Below are 20,031 nucleotides of genomic sequence, written 5' to 3' on the forward strand. Positions count from 1 at the left end.
GACTTCTCATAGTTTTCTATAATAAATATCGTGAGTGAGTGATTTTGTGATAACATGTCGCTCCGGCAGCACCTAGAGCGGGCGGCGGTGCCGGGGAGGCGTGTGAGGGAGCGCAGCCCCCGGCCGTCCTCCCGCTCCGTGCCGCCCCGCCCCCGCTCCCAGCTGCCGCTCTGCCGCCGCTCTCCTCCCTGCAGGTCCCTGGTGCTAGTGCTGCTGCTCGCAGGACACCTTGGCATTGTGGCAGTAGGCAGGGGAGATGCGCACATGCCCTGCTAGCCGCACCTCCGCCGGACACTGACTGACCGGCGCCCGGGAACTTTCTCTTCACATGCGCGGCGCCTCTCTGCACTTTCCCGGCCGCTTGGAAACTACTTGGCAGTGGATTTGTACGTAAAGTAGCGGACTGTGCCTGGCACCCATTGCCCGCACCCCTGCCAGCCGGGGAGGGGGCAGAGCACTGGTTCTGTATGCGGGGAGAAGCCCTGGAGTGTGGCGGAGGAGCAATGACTGCAGCCCGGATCCGCAGCGCTCCGGTCCTGGCGCTGGCTCTGCTGCTCAGCGGCAACTTCGGCTCATCCCTGGCAGGTAACGATCGGGCTGACCCCGGGCACTGCGGGCAGTGCCATGATAAATGCGGGAGCGATGTGCTCGGCCGATCGATCCCACTGATGCGATTATTCTCAGACCTTTGGACAGTTTGACAAACACTTGTCATCTGCTAAAAACTGCGCCCGATGTTTCCACAGAGATCGGTGAAGGTCTGTACGGATTCAAGGGGTTAAACGCATCGGACTGAACTGGCCTTTATCCTGACCATTACCTTGATCGGCCCTAAGACAACTTTGTCTGTGGTTTTACATAGGGCTGCTGATAAACTTTATCCTTTTACATGAGCTATTGATCTGCAGATCCAGGTCTGATGCGATGCTGCTGGTCATAAACATGAGATTGAGGGCAGATCCTGCACACTTACAATAGGGATCGCTGTGTAGGGAACACTGGGTGCATCTTCCATCACTAGGGCGCCGGCGCTCACCTGAGCCCCCAATATCAGAGGCTGTTATTATTCCCATCTATGTAGGCGACAGGCCCCCTCCCCATCATGGTCTGTCACCCAACATTTATAAGTCTGTGTCTAACTACCATGATGGGAGCAGCCCCTATTGTTATGTAGAGACAAGACCCCTCTGTTCTATACCAGTGCCTTAATGGGCTGAAGGGGGGAAGTTTTGTCCTCTGCTGATTTATATTGTTTAGTTATGGCTTAGCAGTCAGTGGCTGAGATAATGCTGATAGATAGTGCTGGAGGGAGATCCAGTTCCCTGATAAGCTTCATTACAGGAGTGCACAAGGGTTAAATGGCAGCAACATACACCGTAGCACTGTATGGACTCGTTTCTATCATGTCTTGCGGTTGGGGCCTCCTAATATAGGAAACGTTCCATGAATCCCAGTGGCTGGGGTTAATTTTTTGTATACGTGCGATCCCGTTTTCTCCGGTTTACAAACTCCTCTCTGCAGAGGCTCTAATTAGACATCATTTACTATGTCTGGATGAATAAAGTTGCTATGTGGGGGGAAACCAGTAATTGAACTAATCATGCTGTTTGCCCTTCACATTGCTGGTTCCTGCAGTGCTCTGTACTGCCTGGTCATGTGGAAAGAAGAGCTGATGGAGACCCCACTGTGGGTCTGCTGGGGGATGTCAGGCCTGGCTATCCCGCAGGCTGCCCGTGTGTGCCTGTGACATGGCTGTGCTTGCCCTGTGTGTGCCGCCTGGCTACATACCACAAGCGCCTGCTCTGCTGCCGTCCCTTTACATCTTTCTATCCAAACCTATTCTATAGTCATAATGCACAATCCGACTTCTGTAAAAATGATCAGATGCAGCAGAGCCGGCCATGAACTCATCAGGGCTGCCTTGTTTGTGATAGCGCAGTAGGCGAGACCTGAGGGAGATGTCTAACTCATGATCCAGCACGGAAACATTGTCGTCTCTGCTACACCTTCCAGTTATCCTCACCTGGTTGTGTAGGTGCACTGTCATTAGGGCCGCCATACGATCAGTGAGACGATGGAGACTTCAATACATATTGCGCTCTTAGGTTCTGCCACTCATCAAAATGGGCAAAGTTGTGGGCACTAGTTTACGCCACCAACGCTTTATGTTACGAGACTGTACAAGGCCCCCAATAATCCTCACTCTACCCCTACTCACCGCCCATGTAAAGTGCTAAGGACCAGGATATCCTTTTGCCTCTCCCTTACCAACCTAGTCTTTTACATGCCGATGTACTGGATCCCAGTTTATACAATCCCAGCTGCTGAAGAATACAGGACAAAGCCTGCTTTGTGCATGCAAAATGAACCGTTTGCATAAAATGCAAATCCGAAAAGGGTCTCCTGAAGTTACTGTAGGATATGGTTACTGTAGGCAGTGAAACGCGTTGGGATCTGTGCCGCTAATCCGGCAGACATTTTCATAAGCTTATAGAAATATCTGCAAGTTCCAACAATGTAAATCTCCGAAAAGACTTGAAAAGCTGCTCATTTCTAAGTTTTCTGGCAGTCTGGGGAGTTCTGGCCCTGCGTGATCCCCTCAATAATAATAGATAATGGTTCTAAGGACTAAGTGCTTCTGGGTTGTTTTCTTACTTTGCCCTTTAGCGGCAAAATGGTGTAAAGATTCCTAATAGAAAAATGATTACACTGAGGTTTTAATGGTAAAGAAGAATGTAATCTAAAGGTCATGTAGTGCGGCGACGCGGTGTATTAGGGTTCATTAATGAGCGCAGCTCCTGATGTGCTCCTGTAGAGCCTGGTCCTGCGCTCGTCACATTATTCCTCTTTAGTCGCTGTAAGTTTGTACTTAATGTTTATTATTATCTTACAATATAACTTTGGGGTTGTGGATAAATAGATGAATATACGTCATCTTTATTTCAGGGCATCATGTAAGCGCACACGCCCCATCAGGGCCAATCAAACCCTTCTGTGCTCTGCAGCAGATAATGATCCCGGAGGGGCCATAAAGGTCCAATATTCAGGAGGGTGCCCTGATGACTTCTTTTTTTTTGCTTCCACAAAGCTTTCCAAGACTCCTGAATGGCAAATCTGTAGACAAGTGTATGAAAACAGAAAACACAGTACAATTTACATTGATGCGCCTTTTTTTTTTTTTTACATCCGTGCGATCCGCTTTCATACATCTAGATGAGAAAATATACCTGATCAAATAAATTTCTATTATAACCCTATGAAACTGTATTTCTAAAAATCAGATGCCACTTATGTTCTGTGTGGGATCCGATTTTTTTTAATTTTTTTATTTTTTTATTTTATGCACCCATAAGCTTTAATAGGTGAGACTTGAAAGAAATTAGTGCATACGGTATTTTTTTCCTTTTGTGTTTTTTTTTTTTTTTTTCCCTCGTCAGACCGAGAAAAAATGTTTATCTTTACAGGCTGTGGAATAAGAGGGGTCAGTGTGCTGGCCGATCAGACCGCGCACGTTCAGTTGATATGCTCATCTGTATGAGCCCTAAGGCCAAATTCACATGTCCTCGTTTGTGGCAGACGGCATGCGGATGGCATCTGTGTGATGTTTGTTCAGTAATGGACCCAGGCGTAAAACTATAGTCTGTGAATCCGGCAAGAGTTTGGCATGTCGCCGCTTCTTTTTGGTGGCTTATCAGTCCACATAAGAAAGGACCTGAAAATGGCTGTAAGCTATAATGGGTCCATTTGCGTTCTGTTGATAAAAGCATATATATGAGAAAAGCAGGCGTGTACAGGGTGAGGAGTAATCGCAGTGTAAATTAGGCCGTCTGGGAGAGGTGTATGGTAGACAATCAAAAAGATTCCTTTTTCAGCGGCCATGTTATTAGTCTGTGCCCAGCAGACCTTCTCCTCCATGCTGGAGTCCTTGGCACCTCTTCTGATTAGTCACTGTGGATCACTGGCATGCCGGCGTTTTTCCCTAACAATGACGTCGGTTCAGGCCTACAAATCGGACGAGGCGATGGGGATTCTGCCGGGTAGAAGGCTGGACTGGGGTCTTGTGAATCTATTTGGTTATCCCTATGAGGGGGTTGTAATGTCAGCTATCACAAAAAAGCCACTGACAGGTAAAACTTAAGAAAACGCCATTGTGAGTACCCAGCACAGGAAAAGAAAAATAGCAAAAATGTGTAATTAGGTGATTCCCCACCCCCTCCCTGTATTTTAGTGGAATCGGTATAAATATTTATTAGATGATCTGCTTGGCTTTTCCCTTCTTATAGCTGTGACTGGAGATATGCATCTGCCCTCACATATAGTCCTGAGGAACTGTAAGGGGCTTGGGATAAAAACATGTAGGTGTCAGTAGTCGCTTATTCTAACTGCATGTTATTAAGAAATGACTGACTTTAGTCTCCGGTCACTTGCCCTAACTACCTGGTCAGGTACTGAGGAGGGCCAGGTACTGCTATGTTGTGTCTGGGAGATCAGCAGTGACAAATGGATGTCCTGTGATTGAGATCTCCCAAATGCAGGGGATGGTTTACTTTAGTTGGTAATCTCTGGTTGTCACACCCTGAACATGACAAGCCAGATAATAGGGCTGTTTCCTTCTCCTCCTCACTGAGTAATAGTGACAACACAGCTCCTTGTGGACATTGTGTGTGAAGCCTGGGTTTTACCCATGGGTGGAAGTACTTGTATAAGGAGATGCCTACATTTACAACTTAATACAGTGATCGCAACTGGGTAACAAATTAGGCTTGTATTTATTGGTGTTTTGGTGTCCATGTAACAACGTAGTCCATGACTCGCTCTATATTGGTATATTATGTTTTCTTTTGGGGTATTTTGGGTTTTTACATGATGCCCTGAAATTCTCTAAATTCTAGAAATCTCCTTTTAAATCGCACTTCAATCCTAGAAGCTATAGGTAGGCCAGGCCTGGGATAGGTTTTGGTAGCTTTGGTTGTTTGTATAGGGCTGTGTTATCTTACATGGCTGCCTAAGTACATGGCTTCTTTACTGTTCATCTGCATGGCTCCAATTTCATAGAAGACAAAAAGCTTTTTCTGTCAGATACCATATGAATCAGAAAAAAAAGATTGCATGCCATATGTGATTATCGCTCCATGTATGACACCCGTTGGACCCCCTACAGAAACATGCAGAGGCCATATGGCGCCGTGTTAGGGAAATGTACAGCCTCTATACACAGCCAAAAAAGTTGCCCAAGGCGAGTTTCGCACGCGCCCATCGTGGCTCAGTTTTGGAGCCAAAGATGAGATCAGAAAAGCCTTTCCCAAAACATATGAAGAAATGTGTGAAACGCAATTAGTGTATGTTCACATGACACCACCTTTACTCCATTAGAGGAGTGTGACAACCGTTCCTTGTCTCAGTCATTCATTTGTAAACCTGCCTGAAGAAGGAGCCTCAGGGCCCTGAAAGCTGCCAATAAAGGTATCACTCATGGGACATTTTTGTATTTTGGGGCATAAACCTTTCCTAAATTAAGGGTTTCCTTTACTCTTCTTGGAAAAGCTCCCATTGTCAGTAGCTACACATGAACCGAAGGCTCAGAGGCTGGATAGACATCTGTCTGAGATGGTTTAGTGAATCCTACATTAAGCATGATGATGATCCTGAAGGTCCTTTAACATTCAATGATCCTATGAAGGTACAGCAGTGACTGCTCGGGGTTGTGTTTGTGCAGTTTGGCAGCCTTTAAAGGAGTTTGATGTATTGCTAGTACGGTATATCCGACAGATTTGTGCTTCGTGAGGTCAAACCTCAGGGATGGGGCTGCAATACTGCATACAGGCAAGAAGAAGAGTGGCGCTGTTTTTGGAAAAATGCTTTTCTAATCTTATGCGTCTTCTAAGTCAAAGCCATTACCATTATGCCCTTGTTCAGGAAATCCTAAATAAAGTAAGGAAATGGATTGTTTCTGCAAACTTCCGCTTTACTTGTTTAGTGTAAGCAGACCTCTTCATACATACATGGGTGACTGTTCCATTTTGGGTTGATGATTTTCTTAAAATCCACTCATTAACATTCACATTCAATCACTGCCCTATATCACACTAGAGACGTCTTAAATGACCCCCAACTGTTTTTTTCTTCATCTGCTGGAAACAGACAATCCTTGTCCTCTGTGAGCCTTATGTAGCTGCACCCCTGTGAGATACTTTGGTTACACTAAGCATCAAATCAAGTTTAATGGAGAAATCTGGCTGCAAGAGATGAAGATTACTCATACTGAGAACAAAGATACATTCACGAGACTATAATAAGGTTGGAGCCCAATAAAAAATATAGCCGGAGCATAGGCCGGCTGTGGAAGTGCTCAATGGGGTGAAGCTTTCTTGTATTGTCATTTAGAAGCTTTATTTTCTTTTATTATGGCATGTTTGTTTTTATGCCTGGGAGAATATTTATTTTTCTTTTTTTCTATACAATTGGTTGCTTTGTTTTCTTGGTTATAGATTTTGTACTAAAACACCAAATATGATTTTTTTCTTGTCTACATATATGTTAAGAGAGAGAACTGCGTTGGAACTTTATAAAACTCTTATTAACCCTGTATGAAATAATTATAGCCCCTTATCCCTGTTCTTCGTGATATCTGTTGTCTCGAGCGCAGACAAGATTCTTCATTATTAATTTTCTTACTGATAAAAGGAAATTATTTTGATTCTGATCTGTTATTATTTACAGTTTTCTTCATCTTTTTTTTTTTCTTGCAGTTGTGATTGAATACAAAATGTTCATAATGTGTAAAGTGGAGCATTCACATATCATGTAACAGTCAAACCTGCAAATTTCAGCAGGACCCACTGACTAATAATGTGCTTAGGTAGGGATGGGTCCTGACTAGTGATGAGCGAGTGTAGTCGTTGCTTGGGTTTTCCCCGACCTCCGAGTATTTATGACTGCTCGGATATTTAGTTTTCACCGCCTCACCTGAATGATTTACAGCTACTAGCCAGCCTAAGTACATGTGGGGGTTGCCTGGCTGCTAGGGAATCCCTGCATGTAATCAAGCTGTCTAATAGCTGTAAATCATTCAGCTGAGGCAATGAAAACTAAATCTCTAAGCAGTCATAAATACTCCGAGACCACTCGAGCGAATCCCTAGCAATGAGTACACTCACTCATCACTAGTCCTGACTCAACCACAGCATCAAGTGTTGGGACCCTCTTACATTCTGAATTAAAGGGTTCGCCCATTATTGGAAAACCCCTTCTTAATTACGGTACTACAGTATCCAAGGCAAAATTTAATAAAAAAAATGCATACTGCCTGGACCCATAGGGAAAATTGCAAGATTTAATTTTTTTTAAATACAAATTAGATGTGTTTAAAAAAAAAAAAAAAAAAGTTGTCAAAAATGTAGAAAAAAAAACAACACAAAAACCTGATTAAAACAATAGATTTTTTTAAAAAAATTTATACACCTTCTCTTTAAGGGGTTTACAGACTTACAATAACCGTCAAATCAGTTGGACCCCAAATTGCTTCTTTCTGCTAGTGATGTATGACCCCTGACTTTAATGGTGGGTGAACGTGCTTGTGGTGCCACTTGTCCCCTTTGAGGTGCCGTCTACCCTCAATATTGTGGAGAATTTAACTTGAGACATAAATCTGTTAGAAAGCCGACAATCCAGGCTGTGGCATCTTCTAATTACCGTATGTCCTGCACAAAGGAGCTGCCATGTTGAAATCCTATATGCTCCTGTCCCTCTTTTCTCTGACAACTTCCTTTAGAGCACAGTTGTCAGGCCTCTATACACATGATATTGTTGGCTAAAGATGTTTGGCAGGTTCGGACAACTTTTCTTTCATATGCATAGTCCTTTAAAGAAAAGAAACCTCTTTATGTGAAGAAGAACAGACATTTGGTTTGTAAGGTCAGCAACGTGGCCCCCTACCCCAATGCAGAGAGTACAAGCAGTGTATATCAGTCAGCGTAGCTACAATGCCCATGCAGCTCTGCTTATTCTTCATTTCCCTATAATCTGATAAATATTTTGCCCTATCTATCTGAACGGTTTCCATTACTTCACTAATTTAGTTGTCAGATTGATTGTTCAGCACATTGGTAAATGATTGAAATGACTTTACTGCACTTAGTGATACATAGATAATGAAGAACACATTCCTCAGTGCGGAGTCTTTACATAATTTACATGTAATTCTCCAACAAATTTCATTTTTAATAATAGTACATAGATTTCACACCTCTACTGTCTCAAGCTGTTAGAGGATTGTTTTCGGTGGCTTTTGGTGACTCCAACATTTGGAGGCTCTGGAAGACTAATTTATGAATAAATCAGCGTGGCCGGTATATACTCTCCTTTTGCATTACTGGCACTTTGAAGAACTGATCTGATATGTGTTTGTGTATGGATATGTACTGTAGATTTGTTATACTTGTCCTTAACTGTGAAAATCTGTAAAAATGATAATTATATCCTTCTACATGGAAATACTTTGAAAAGCAAGAACTGTAAGAAGGCAGATATGGTGTGATGCTACCAAGTGAACACTACCATTTTTACCTTTTCTTAGGGCATAGAATCCAAGGTTGCTAATGAAGTGCTAATATATGCACAAACAATTTTTGACTAGTCAAAGTGACGAGTAAAAACGCATACAGCCAGTCTTCACCATTAAGATGTAAATTATAGCGGAAACTAATGTGATGAATATAGAATGATTACTTAGAAAGAAGCCATATTGAAGATATACAGTATCCAGTTACTGGAACCTGTCACCAGGCTTTCCCCATATAAAGAAGGGTCAGAATCTTTAAGCCCTCTTTATAGCATTCTGGTACAGCATTTATTATACTCCGACATGGTGTGATGGGCATCTCTGGTCGTGATCTGGAGCCCTCTCTTCCTACAATCATCATCCTCTGTCCCTGTTTTGTGTGGATGATGCGTCCTACATTATCCACACAGTGTTTTTCATCGAGTTCTTGCGCAGGCACCCTTCTCTTTGCCCTTCCAAGGGCAGAGTAAAGAGTCGTGCGCCTGCACCAGCTTTACCTACGGGTCAGAAGCGCACTTTGGATTTTCCTGGCGCATGCGCACAACAGTAATTTGATCTGTCCTCAGAAGGGCAAAGAGAGATGCTCCTGCGCAGGGGCATGATGGGGGACGCTGCGTGGATGATGTCGGATGTGGCACATGAATCGGGGAAGCAGACGGCAATCATAAGAAGTGAGGAGGCACCAGACCAAGACCAGAGGCGCTGACAAGACCGCACCATCTGTGAATATAATTCTTCTTTGTGACTTGCGGAGTGTTTTGGGGACATATACTGCACACTAGGATGCAGTAACAGAGGGCTTATTGGTGTTGCCCCTTCTTTAAATTCCATAAACCTGTTGATAGATTTCCTTTTGGCAAACACTTGTATTACCCATGTGCAAAAGTGCTGGAACATTTTTTTCTAGTAACTTTATATTGTGTTACTCCCCTTGGTAATTTAAAATTGAAAACTGGGCATTATCATTTTTTGTCTATAGGTTGTTTCCTTCTATGCTGTTGGCACTGTGTGGACAGTGCAAGGACGTGTGTCGCCTATATGCGAGTCTTTCAAGAAGAGGTGTCATTTCCTCAAAGTGCGCTAAATGTCTGGTAAAAGTCCCTGAACTCCCTTGATTCTGCTGCTCTTTTCTGTTTTGCGCTTTCTCACTCCATTGCAGAGATGTTCACATTGGTTTCTTTTGGAGTGCAGTATGTGAAATCTCTGCTTGTAGTGCAATTGGTCGTTAAGGCTAGGTTCCCATTGCGTTAATGGGACCGTGCTAACGGACAGCGTTGCATGGTGAAATTAACGCCGTGCAACGCGTCCGTTAGCGCGCCCATTAACAGCAATGGGGACGCGCATCACTAGCGTGTGCCATTTTCGGCACGCGCTAGCGATGTGCCTGTGTTTTGTGGCGCGCGGCAGACGCTGCTTGCAGCGTCCGAGGCGCGCCCGCGGTCCGTTCCCCGCGACCCCTTTAAAACACATTGCGTTAGCGCAATCCGCTAGCGCTAGGCGCTAAACGGATTGCACTAACGCAATCTGAACCTAGCCTTAGAGTTATCTGTGGGGGCATGTGCTGTCATCCCTCCCAGATTATGTCAATCACAGCTCAGCTGATTCAGAAGTCTGCCAGTCTCAGATGCTGGTGAGCTGTGATTGACAGCTTTATGGGAGGGAAGAATGACTGTGTGCGCCCCCACAGATGACTCTGAAGACACGCTCAGTTGCACAACCAGCAAAGATATTACGTTCTGCACTCTAGAAGATTCAAATGTGAATATCTGGAATAAAGTGAGGCAGCATCAGTGGATCTTAAGGATTTTTACAATAAATTTAACTCCATTTCCTGAGCATGCAACAATTCCTCCTTTAAAATGCTGTATTTAATTTGGGTCAAATAAAATCTACAGGTTGAAGTATACACAGATATATGTATTATGGATGAGAAGTAATAGGAGACCCTACTCATGGACAGATGTTGGCTGCTGCAGGGAATTTCAGAGACAGTTCTGCAACAAATCTGTGAATATACCATTATTAAGTAATCCTAGATAAACCCTTTAAATACAGTGTTAAAACCAGTGATATAGTCTGTGTGCTAATTTCTTAATTGGTTTCTGTTTCGGGCTGCGTTTTCCCATCGGGGCTATCATGATCTACCACTGATCAGGTTTGCCGAGTCTGTGGCCAGATTTAGTAATCGAGTAATAATCCACATGTCCTTATAATAAGATGATAACCACATTCTCACAACACAGTCATAGCTGAGTATATACGAGAGCTGGTGATTTTATAATGCTCATGCCTGACGTAGAGGAATAATCTATACAATGTTCCTGTAGCATCAGTCACAGGGTCACTTGATTTGATGATGTTGCAATAGGGAAAATGAATGCAGATTTATGCATAACTCATCTTGGCACTGTTGCTCTGCGAGCCATGGACGGCATTCCTGCTTTCTAGTAACTTCTCTGTGGTCTCATTGTGGTATAAAATGATTCTGTCATTCTGATGTAACCTATTTTTATAGTCTGTACATTATGTTTCAGTTAGGTCAAATGCAAATTGCCTCTTTTTGAGAAAAAGAAGACTTAAACTCTATAGCGCCACCTGTTGGAAGTAGCGATCCTACAAGTCACAATCAACCCTTTAACGAGTCGTGCAATATGACTTAGGATAAAAGCCAAATTAGTATCTCAATTCGCAGACACGGTGTTTTGGGCTGTTGGCCCTCGTCAGTGCGAAGCATGAGAACTGATTTGGCTAGGTGAGAGGCTCTGGACTGGGGTCTTAGGGGTAACATTTCTCCTTATGGAGAGTGACATACCATCTCTGGCTTGTCAAGGTAAGGAGGCTTATTCGCCATGCAATGCTCCTCTGGGAAATATAATATGCAAATTGCCTCTTCTGAGAAAAAGAGAACTTAAACTCTATAGCGCCACCTGTTGGAAGTAGCGATCCTACAAGTCACAATCAACCCTTTAATGAGTCGTGCAATTAGGTCAGAAATTAACGGAGATAATAAGATATATTTAGCTGCAATAAATTAAAATGTTTTTCCAACTGATTAAAACTATTCTTTAAGGGAATCAGTCCATAAGATCAATCCCCCATTATATCTTCTATCTGTTGCTGCATTCCACAGTAATTAGTATTTTCATTGTTATCCAAATGAGACATGGAGTTGATAGGGCACTCAACAAGTCTCTCTCCCCCCAAAGTTGTTTCCCCACCCTTCACCAGCCTCTTTAGCTTTAGGCAGCAAGCTTAAAATTAAGTTAGATGCTGGTGCTGGGTGAGGAGACAACTTGGATCAGCAAATACATTTTTTGTGCTCATTCTAATTACTTATAAATGCAGCAACAGATAAAATATATAAAGGGGATTCTGAATTTACATTGCAATGTAATTTGCCTGCTTATAAATGTGGTTCCGAGGGAGGGGGTGTTCTTATAGACATATTCCCTTTAAAGGTACAATGGTTTGACTGATTTCCAGTAATTAAAAATGATGACCTTCAATGATCCCTCATAGATGCCTCTCTAGCACTTACCTCCATCTAACTTGTGCTTCTTAGTCTCATCTTTCACACACCATTAATGGTTGGAAATGCCTGCACAGACAATCTGACAAACTGGCTGAGGTGGGTACCATCGATTGGCTAAGGCTTCTTTCATACTAGCGTCGGAATCTCCCAGTCGCAATGCGTCGGGGAGAGATTCCGACGCTAGCGTTTGCTGCATTGCACAATGGAGGCAGCGGATGCATTTTTCCGGCGCATCCGCTGCCCCATTGTAAGGTGCGGGGAGGTGGGGGCGGAGTTCCGGCCGCGCATGCGCGGTCGGAAAAAGCGGTCCGTCGGGAGGAAAAAACGTTACATGTAGGGTTTTTTTCGACCGACGGTCCGCCAAAGCACGACGCATCCGTCGCAAGACGGATGCGAAGTGTGCCAATCCGTCGCAAATGCGTCGTCAATAGAAGTCTATGGGGAAAAAACGCATCCTGCAAGCACTTTTGCAGGATGCGTTTTTTCTGCAAAACGACGCATTGTGACGGATTTAAAAAAACGCTAGTGTGAAAGTACCCTAAGAATGCATTTCCAGAACAGACCAGTGATAACCAAGTGAGCATTGTAATGGGGTCTGCATGGATCCCTGAGGGATGAGTATCCCTTATTATTACTTCTTTCATTTTTATCCTCTCTAAAACATTTTAAGAATAGTTTTCATTGACTGGGAAACCCCTTTAAAGTGTTGCGTAGAAAATTTGCTACTGCAAGTTATTAGCCAATTTTGAAGGTAGCCTTAATTCAGTAGACGTAGACCATATTATTCAGCTACAAATACACAACTACATGCATGATCTTGGCAGAACAAGACCCACCTGTCATTTAGATCAGCAGGACTGTGTTTTTATGTAGTAGATTCAAGTTACTAAAACTACTGGAAGACCATTTAAGTGTACAGTGTAGATACAGGATGTCCTAATCTCCCAGAACTGTCAACTTAGGACCTAAAAAAAAGACATTAAAAGGAGGTCAGGCAGGAAAATTGATAAAATCTTCGTACAATTTCCTAAGAATTTCGTAGCTTTTAAATAAAAGAGAAAAAATTTGAATGACATTCAGGTTTGCTTTTAGAATAACTCCCATCTTATCTGAAGACACACCAAAGTTATTTGAGTCGTCTTAGCAAAATAGCCCCTAGAATTTACTAATGATCCAGCCTTGGTGAAGAAGAAGAGGTAAGCGAAGATCAGAAGTTTTACGTCTTTGGATCATAAATATCTGAAACATTTGACATTTTGGAAGACTTTAACAATGTAAAAATATGAGTTGTGATGATATGTTACTGCAGTTGTCATATATCATTTCACGGAGATGACATTTGAGGGTTTATGTCTTGTGGTTTAGATTTCTCTGGTCTCTGCAGTTACTTTACTGTACTGGCTGTAGACTATGGTAACAGCAGAAATGAAAAATTCTATTTGTACTACCCTGGTCCGGAATTCAGTCCGGTTCTCTGTTTAAAGTGATCTTCATTTCTGTCCCTTAAATCCTGGATGCCTCTGGCGCTTGCTAGACCCTATGACATCATGGTGCCAGACCTGGGCAGTGTGGGTCGAATTGCTCATTTCTAGTTTGTTTTTACATGGACTTTAGCTTGAATTCATCATGTAAAAGCCACTCAGAAAATCACTTCCCATTGTTATTTTCAATAGTACATTTGCATTGTCGCCGTGTAGCCGTTTTTTAATTATCTCATCAGTAAATGACATGTCTACCTGGACACTGTGGCAGGTTGAGTGGCACATTAAAGAGCAATTCTGCAGCAGAAATCCAAGGGTCAGTCTTGTATTTCCGCTTCAGATTCCACTAGTAACGTACAACAGATTTAATGTTCCACAGAAAAAAAAATATCCTTATTTTTATTTTTTTGTCAAAATTAAAAATAAAACACTGGCATTCTTGATGTTTGCAGTGTCAATTCTTTTTCTTGTAGCGATTGCCCCTTTTGAAACAGTAACTCTCTGGGACTTTTCCACTTGATACGCAGTTCGAGTGGAGTGTTCTCCTTTATGTTCTGCAGCCAGGCCATAATAGTTTCCAGACTGCAAAGCTGGTTCTTGTACTAGTAAGTAGAGATTTATATTCCATCAAAGACATGAATTTAGTGGTGTCAGTGAGCCAGTAAGCTTCCTTTACTACATCATCACATTTCCACAACTAAGGTTGGCATGCCGTGCTCTGTACAGCTCAGCAATAACTATAAAATGTGCATCTTTTGCCAAACTGCAGGCATCGCCCGGCCAAACCAAGTACACATGTTCTCAGCATTCAGACCGTGGTTCCTGCTTCCCGATCCTTTACTAGGGAAGCCGTAATGTTTGTAGAAAACGCTTCTTGTTCCATATTTTGCTACTTCTGAATATCTTACATACGTTTTCTTATGGCCTGATCCTTGCCCTAACAACGAAGCTTCATTGTTCCATATAGAACGGGAATTTTGCACAAAACCAGAAAAGGATTACAGCACACTGTGTCGTTAAAATGGTCTCCTCTGAGACACAAGGATCTCGGTGCCTTTTTATAACATAATGATATGGTAATGCAGTAAGTATCGGGATCGTGCTTCTGGCGGTTCTGAGGGCTTACCTGGGGGGCTAGCAATACTGGGACCGATCCAAAGTTTACTCAATTCAATAATTTCTGCTCTCACCAAGCTAAATGATGTATGACTTAATTGTTTTAATGATGTCTCAAAATTTTACCCTTCCATCAGTGGTAGCAACAGAATGTTTGTTTCTGTAGATAAAATAACACACGTTGAATCCACCGAGCCTCTATTTTAGGTGGTAGAAAGAAAACCATCGATGGCCACAACTCTCCATTATTGTAGGAATTGATAACTGCAATTCCCCCATGAAATCAGTTGAATTTTATTTTTGAGTGGTGGGTTTATTGCAGTCCTACTGTAAACCAGAAAATACACTTCAAAAAAGTGTAAAATACAACTTCTCATTAAACACTCGATTGGTTCCAAAAATCTTAAATTGGGCAACAGTTTGTAACAAATTTTATTGCGGCGCTGAGGGTCAAATCCCACCAAGGACAACATCTGCACCTGTATTTGCGTTGATTTCTTCCAGATTCTCCGGTTTCCCCCAACACTTCGCAAATATATCAAGAGTTTGTTTGGCTTCCCAAAAAATAGATCTGAGTTTGTCTAAAATAGGGAGAGCAGGTTGTGTGTCTCCATTAGAAATGAGCTCAGTGTGAGTAGTGCAAATTGCTGAATAGGTTGGCGCCACATAACTAACAGGAAAATAAATACCAGGAAATTAAGTCTAGTTCTGCTGTTTTTAGTCTATGAACACTGAACTGCATTAGATGTTTTTGCATTTCTTTTATAAAATAATATTTTTTTCGTACCGGTCACTAAAACGTTTTGTCATCAAACTAGTAACATACTTGTGAATGAGTATTATTCCATACAACCACCTTTCCCGAATCCTCTAGAAACAGATGTAGTGTGACTCTCAGCAGTATAGGTCAACTCCCTTTTCAACTGCTGTAAACTGGATTGGAAAACCACCCTGTTTTGCTGCTTTCAGGTTGTGCACAGCATTGCTAAGCAACGGGTGGTAGGGTGAAGCGTTATGAAGTGTTTTATGAGGTGGCAGAACAGTGCACCATGATTAGATCTATCGTTTGTCCCGTTGACCTAACCTGATGTAATCCCATTTTATTCCTCTCCCCGCATTAGAGCCCCATAACAGCTTTTTTTTTTATTCCTTAAAAACATCAACAGGTTTCACATATGACATTAAACACCGTAGATAGAGTGCCTGCCATAGTATATCTGTTGCTCGGAGGAGGTATAATCAGATCAGTTCTGCAGGGACACAAGGGTGTCCTTTATTTTGACATCACAATGCCCCTGTTGATGTGGTGATAGATGCTTTATGGCATGATCCATGTTGATAACTGTCCCTTATGGCGTAAATTTCCTCCGTTCTTTTTTCCCTGACTTTGTACGTGCTGACATGACTTTGAGACTTAGTCACCTTGAGTATATGGATTTATCATAGGGGCTATTTTTACTGCTGACTCAAGTGCAGTACCTTGGAAAAAAAAATCAGAGACATGACACAAAAATGTAAGCAGACTTCTTATTGAATTGCAGACAGAAGCTTGGAGTCGTACGTCAGACTGACATATCTATACCAGAAGAATACCGAGTGTCAGTACCATTGACATTCACTCTTTATAAAAAGACACGCTGGTGTTTGGACAGACTGAAAAACTCAGTTGTAGATTTATATATGTTCTAGAATTGTAAAACTGAGGAAATTAATGTCATAAATTTAAAATGATCTGCTGGGTTTGTACATAATAGCATGGTACGTCCGGACTCATTTTCTAATACGCCACAGCTTTGTCCAATCTTCATATCCAAGCCAAACGTCTCATATATGGAAGGCTAAGAATTATCTTTATGGCTGGTCGTACCAGTCATGCAAAAGTCAGGTTTTAAAGGGGTTTTCATAGACCACCATATTAATGTATCTGATGGGTCCAGTTCTCCTCCACAGCTACTCTGATCAGCTGTGTGAAATACTCAGCCCTGCGATAATGCCTCTTCATTATTTACATTGCCCCATCTGCAGTGTCTGTGCTGAGTAGACTGTGGAGACCTGGGTGTCGTAACCAGTGCCTTCCCCCCTCCCATCAATCCCGTAATGAAACACACACAGTCCTAGGTGCGTTGAACAGGTCGGTCACAGTTTATTAATTAAATAAGCAGAGAAAGGCAATTACATATCGTAACGAGCGGCTCGCGCCGAGCTCCTGTCCGTGATCGACAGGGGAATTGGCCCAACGAGCGGTTACGACCTTTGCCCTCCTCCGCTTCTTCCGCTGTGACTTAATACAGGCTACCAGGGTTAGTTATATCAACATACGTATGTAAAAACATTTTTTTTTTTTTTTTTTTTTTTTTAAATATTACAACATAATTCACACATTTACATTATCCTGCAGGTTAGTTTCATCATTAACCTTTAAAAGGGAGGGTGAGTGGGACAAAAGCTTCCAGGTGTCTGCCGAGAGTGAAAGAGAAAGTTCCCGGCTGGACACCTGGATTTAACCCCTGTAGGAGTGGCCGTAGGAACCCTCCCCTCTAGTGCCCACTGGCCAGCTGGGGGTCTTCTAATTAGTGCATCACTAAGGGGGAGTGATGCTAGGGGGGAACTGGCACAGACCACCTTTTCGTGCAGCTCTCTCTGTGTGCTCCCCAGTCAGAGACGCGCACCTTAATCAGTACCGCGTCTGCCAGACTGTGGAGACCTGGGTGTCGTAACCAGTGCCTTCCCCCCTCCCATCAATCCCGTAATGAAACACACACAGTCCTAGGTGGGTTGAACAGGTCGGTCACAGTTTATTAATTAAATAAGCAGAGAAAGGCAATTACATATCGTAACGAGCGGCTCGCGCCGAGCTCCTGTCCGTGATCGACGGGAATTGGCCCAACGAGCGGTTACGACCTTTGCCCTCCTCCGCTTCTTCCGCCACGGAGGATCCCGTGTATTACCTACGTGGGACTCCGACCCCACCCATCAATGTTAGGGCCTGTTCAACCCCATCCTGTAAACCCAACAAAAAAATATCGAGGCCAATGTCCGTTAGGTGAACTCCGTTCGGTCTTAATTGTGGCGTGTTATCCCCTTGTAGCTGGTGGTGCCGAGTCACGATACCGCCTCTTCCTCTCACATATTTTCCAATCCGCGCATTGAATTTACCCCTTGTCCGCTCTATGGCTTTTTTATCTCTTGCTCCTCACCAAACGGCCCGTGGTGTTATATCCGACCACACCAGTATTATGTTCCTGAATAGACAGCTGAACCTTTCCATATCCGTTGTCACCCATTTGTACAATTCTGCCACCTTTTGTTTGCCAAGGTCAATTGCCACCTGCATGTACCACCATTATCACCGGGTGTTCCGCCATCCTTGCTATGCCAACCATCTCCTTGAACACCTGTTTCCACTGGAGGCCTCTGACACCCCTCCAGTTAACTTTTATGCCCGGGAGGTAAAGATTTGTTCTTCCTGGCCGCAGTTTGGCCCTCTTTTTGGCCCAGTAAACGTAGAAATCTCCTACCACCCAAACTTCAACCCCTGTAAGAGACAACACATGTTAATTAAGCAAGTCATGTCTTATGTATCTGGCGAAGCATGCGGACTTCCGACAACCCATTCTCTGCCGAGAGTGAAAGAGAAAGTTCCTGGCTGGACACCTGGATTTAACCCCTGTCGGAGTGGCCGTAGGAACCCTCCCCTCTAGTGCCCACTGGCCGGCTGGGGGTCTTCTAATTAGTGCATCACTAAGGGGGAGTGATGCTAGGGGGGAACTGGCACAGACCACCTTTTCGTGCAGCTCTCTCTGTGTGCTCCCCAGTCAGAGACGCGCACCTTAATCAGTACCGCGTCTGCCATTCCAGCACTGTTCTATTCATTTGAAGCAACTTATTGGCAGCCTTGATGAGGATTGGGCCAACAATGATCCTAAGGATAGACCATCAGTGATGTGATCCTGGGAAAACTTAGAGTGAAGTTATCAGAAAATGACCAAGTGTTCTTTCAAGTATCTTTAAAGCAAACCTGTCAGCAGGATTTTGCTAAGTAAACTACAGAAACAGTCAGATTGCTGCTTTTACACTGATTAAAATGATAATGATATATGGGGTGAAGAAATCGCTCTTGTGGTTCTTATGTAATCAATGTTAGAAATTTTCAGTTAATGATAGGCCCGTGCGCCGAGGTGGAACTGTAGGCAGAGTCTTCCTTTCTAGGCCAGAGAAACCAAGGTAAGACCTGCCCACAGACCATCCCGAAACGCAAACCTGTTCCTCATCATAGAGACATACTGTTTGTGCTTCGGGGTGGCCTGTGGGCAGGTCTTTCCTTGGTTTCTCTAGCTTAAGGTACCGTCACACATAGCGACGCTGCAGCGATACCGACAACGATCCGGATCGCTGCAGCGTCGCTGTTTGGTCGCTGGAGAGCTGTCACACAGACAGCTCTCCAGCGACCAACGATCCCGAGGTCCCCGGTAACCAGGGTAAACATCGGGTAACTAAGCGCAGGGCCGCGCTTAGTAACCCGATGTTTACCCTGGTTACCATCCTAAAAAGTAAAAAAACAAACGCTACATACTTACCTACCGCTGTCTGTCCTCGGCGCTCTGCTTCTCTGGTCTGGCTGTGAGCGCCGGGCAGCCAGAAAGCAGAGCGGTGACGTCACCGCTCTGCTTTCCGGCTGACCGACGCTCACAGCCAGAGCAGGAGGAGTGCAGAGCACAGCGCTGGAGGACAGACGGCTGTAGGTAAGTATGTACTGTTTGTTTTTTTACTTTTAGGATGGTAACCAGGGTAAACATCGGGTTACTAAGCGCGGCCCTGCGCTTAGTTACCCGATGTTTACCCTGGTTACCAGCAAAGACATCGCTGAATCGGTGTCACACACGCCGATTCAGCGATGTCTACGGGGAGTCCAGCGACGAAATAAAGTTCTGGACTTTCTTCCCCGACCAGCGATCTCCCAGCAGGGGCCTGATCGCTGCTGCCTGTCACACTGGACGATATCGCTAGCGAGGACGCTGCAACGTCACGGATCGCTAGCGATATCGTCTAGTGTGACAGTACCTTTAGAGTACCATAAGACTGTGCCTACAGTCCCACCCTGGAGCACAGGCATATCAGTAGCTGAAAACTTCACACAAACATTAAACAAGAACCACAAGATGGATTTCTTCACCGCAGGTATCATTTTAGTAAGTATAATGGCGACAACCTGACAATTTCTGTAGTTTTCTTAGCAAAATCCTGATGGACAGGTTCGCTTTAAATTTTTTCAATGTTATTTTTTTTTTTCTATATCCCACACATCTGTATTGAAAAAACAAATTAATAATCTTACAATTTTC

At 43.7% G+C, this 20,031-nt stretch overlaps 1 protein-coding gene across 2 annotated transcripts in view; it reads left to right on the forward strand.

The window, feature by feature from the left end:
* Positions 1–206: 206 nt before the first annotated feature.
* The window catches only part of UNC5B (unc-5 netrin receptor B), a 238,916-nt gene continuing 219,091 nt past the window's right edge, over positions 207–20,031 (forward strand). Inside the window, exon 1 of one of the 2 annotated variants that reach the window (XM_069753210.1) lies at positions 207–585. In XM_069753210.1, coding sequence (XP_069609311.1) covers positions 468–585 — 118 coding nt within the window. In that variant the 5' untranslated portion in view covers positions 207–467. The remainder of the gene's footprint in view (positions 586–20,031) is intronic. The other variant, XM_069753209.1, reaches the window with a different exon arrangement.

This window comes from Ranitomeya imitator, chromosome 2 (assembly GCF_032444005.1).
Source record: "Ranitomeya imitator isolate aRanImi1 chromosome 2, aRanImi1.pri, whole genome shotgun sequence".
In the NCBI taxonomy this organism is placed as follows: domain Eukaryota; kingdom Metazoa; phylum Chordata; class Amphibia; order Anura; family Dendrobatidae; genus Ranitomeya; species Ranitomeya imitator.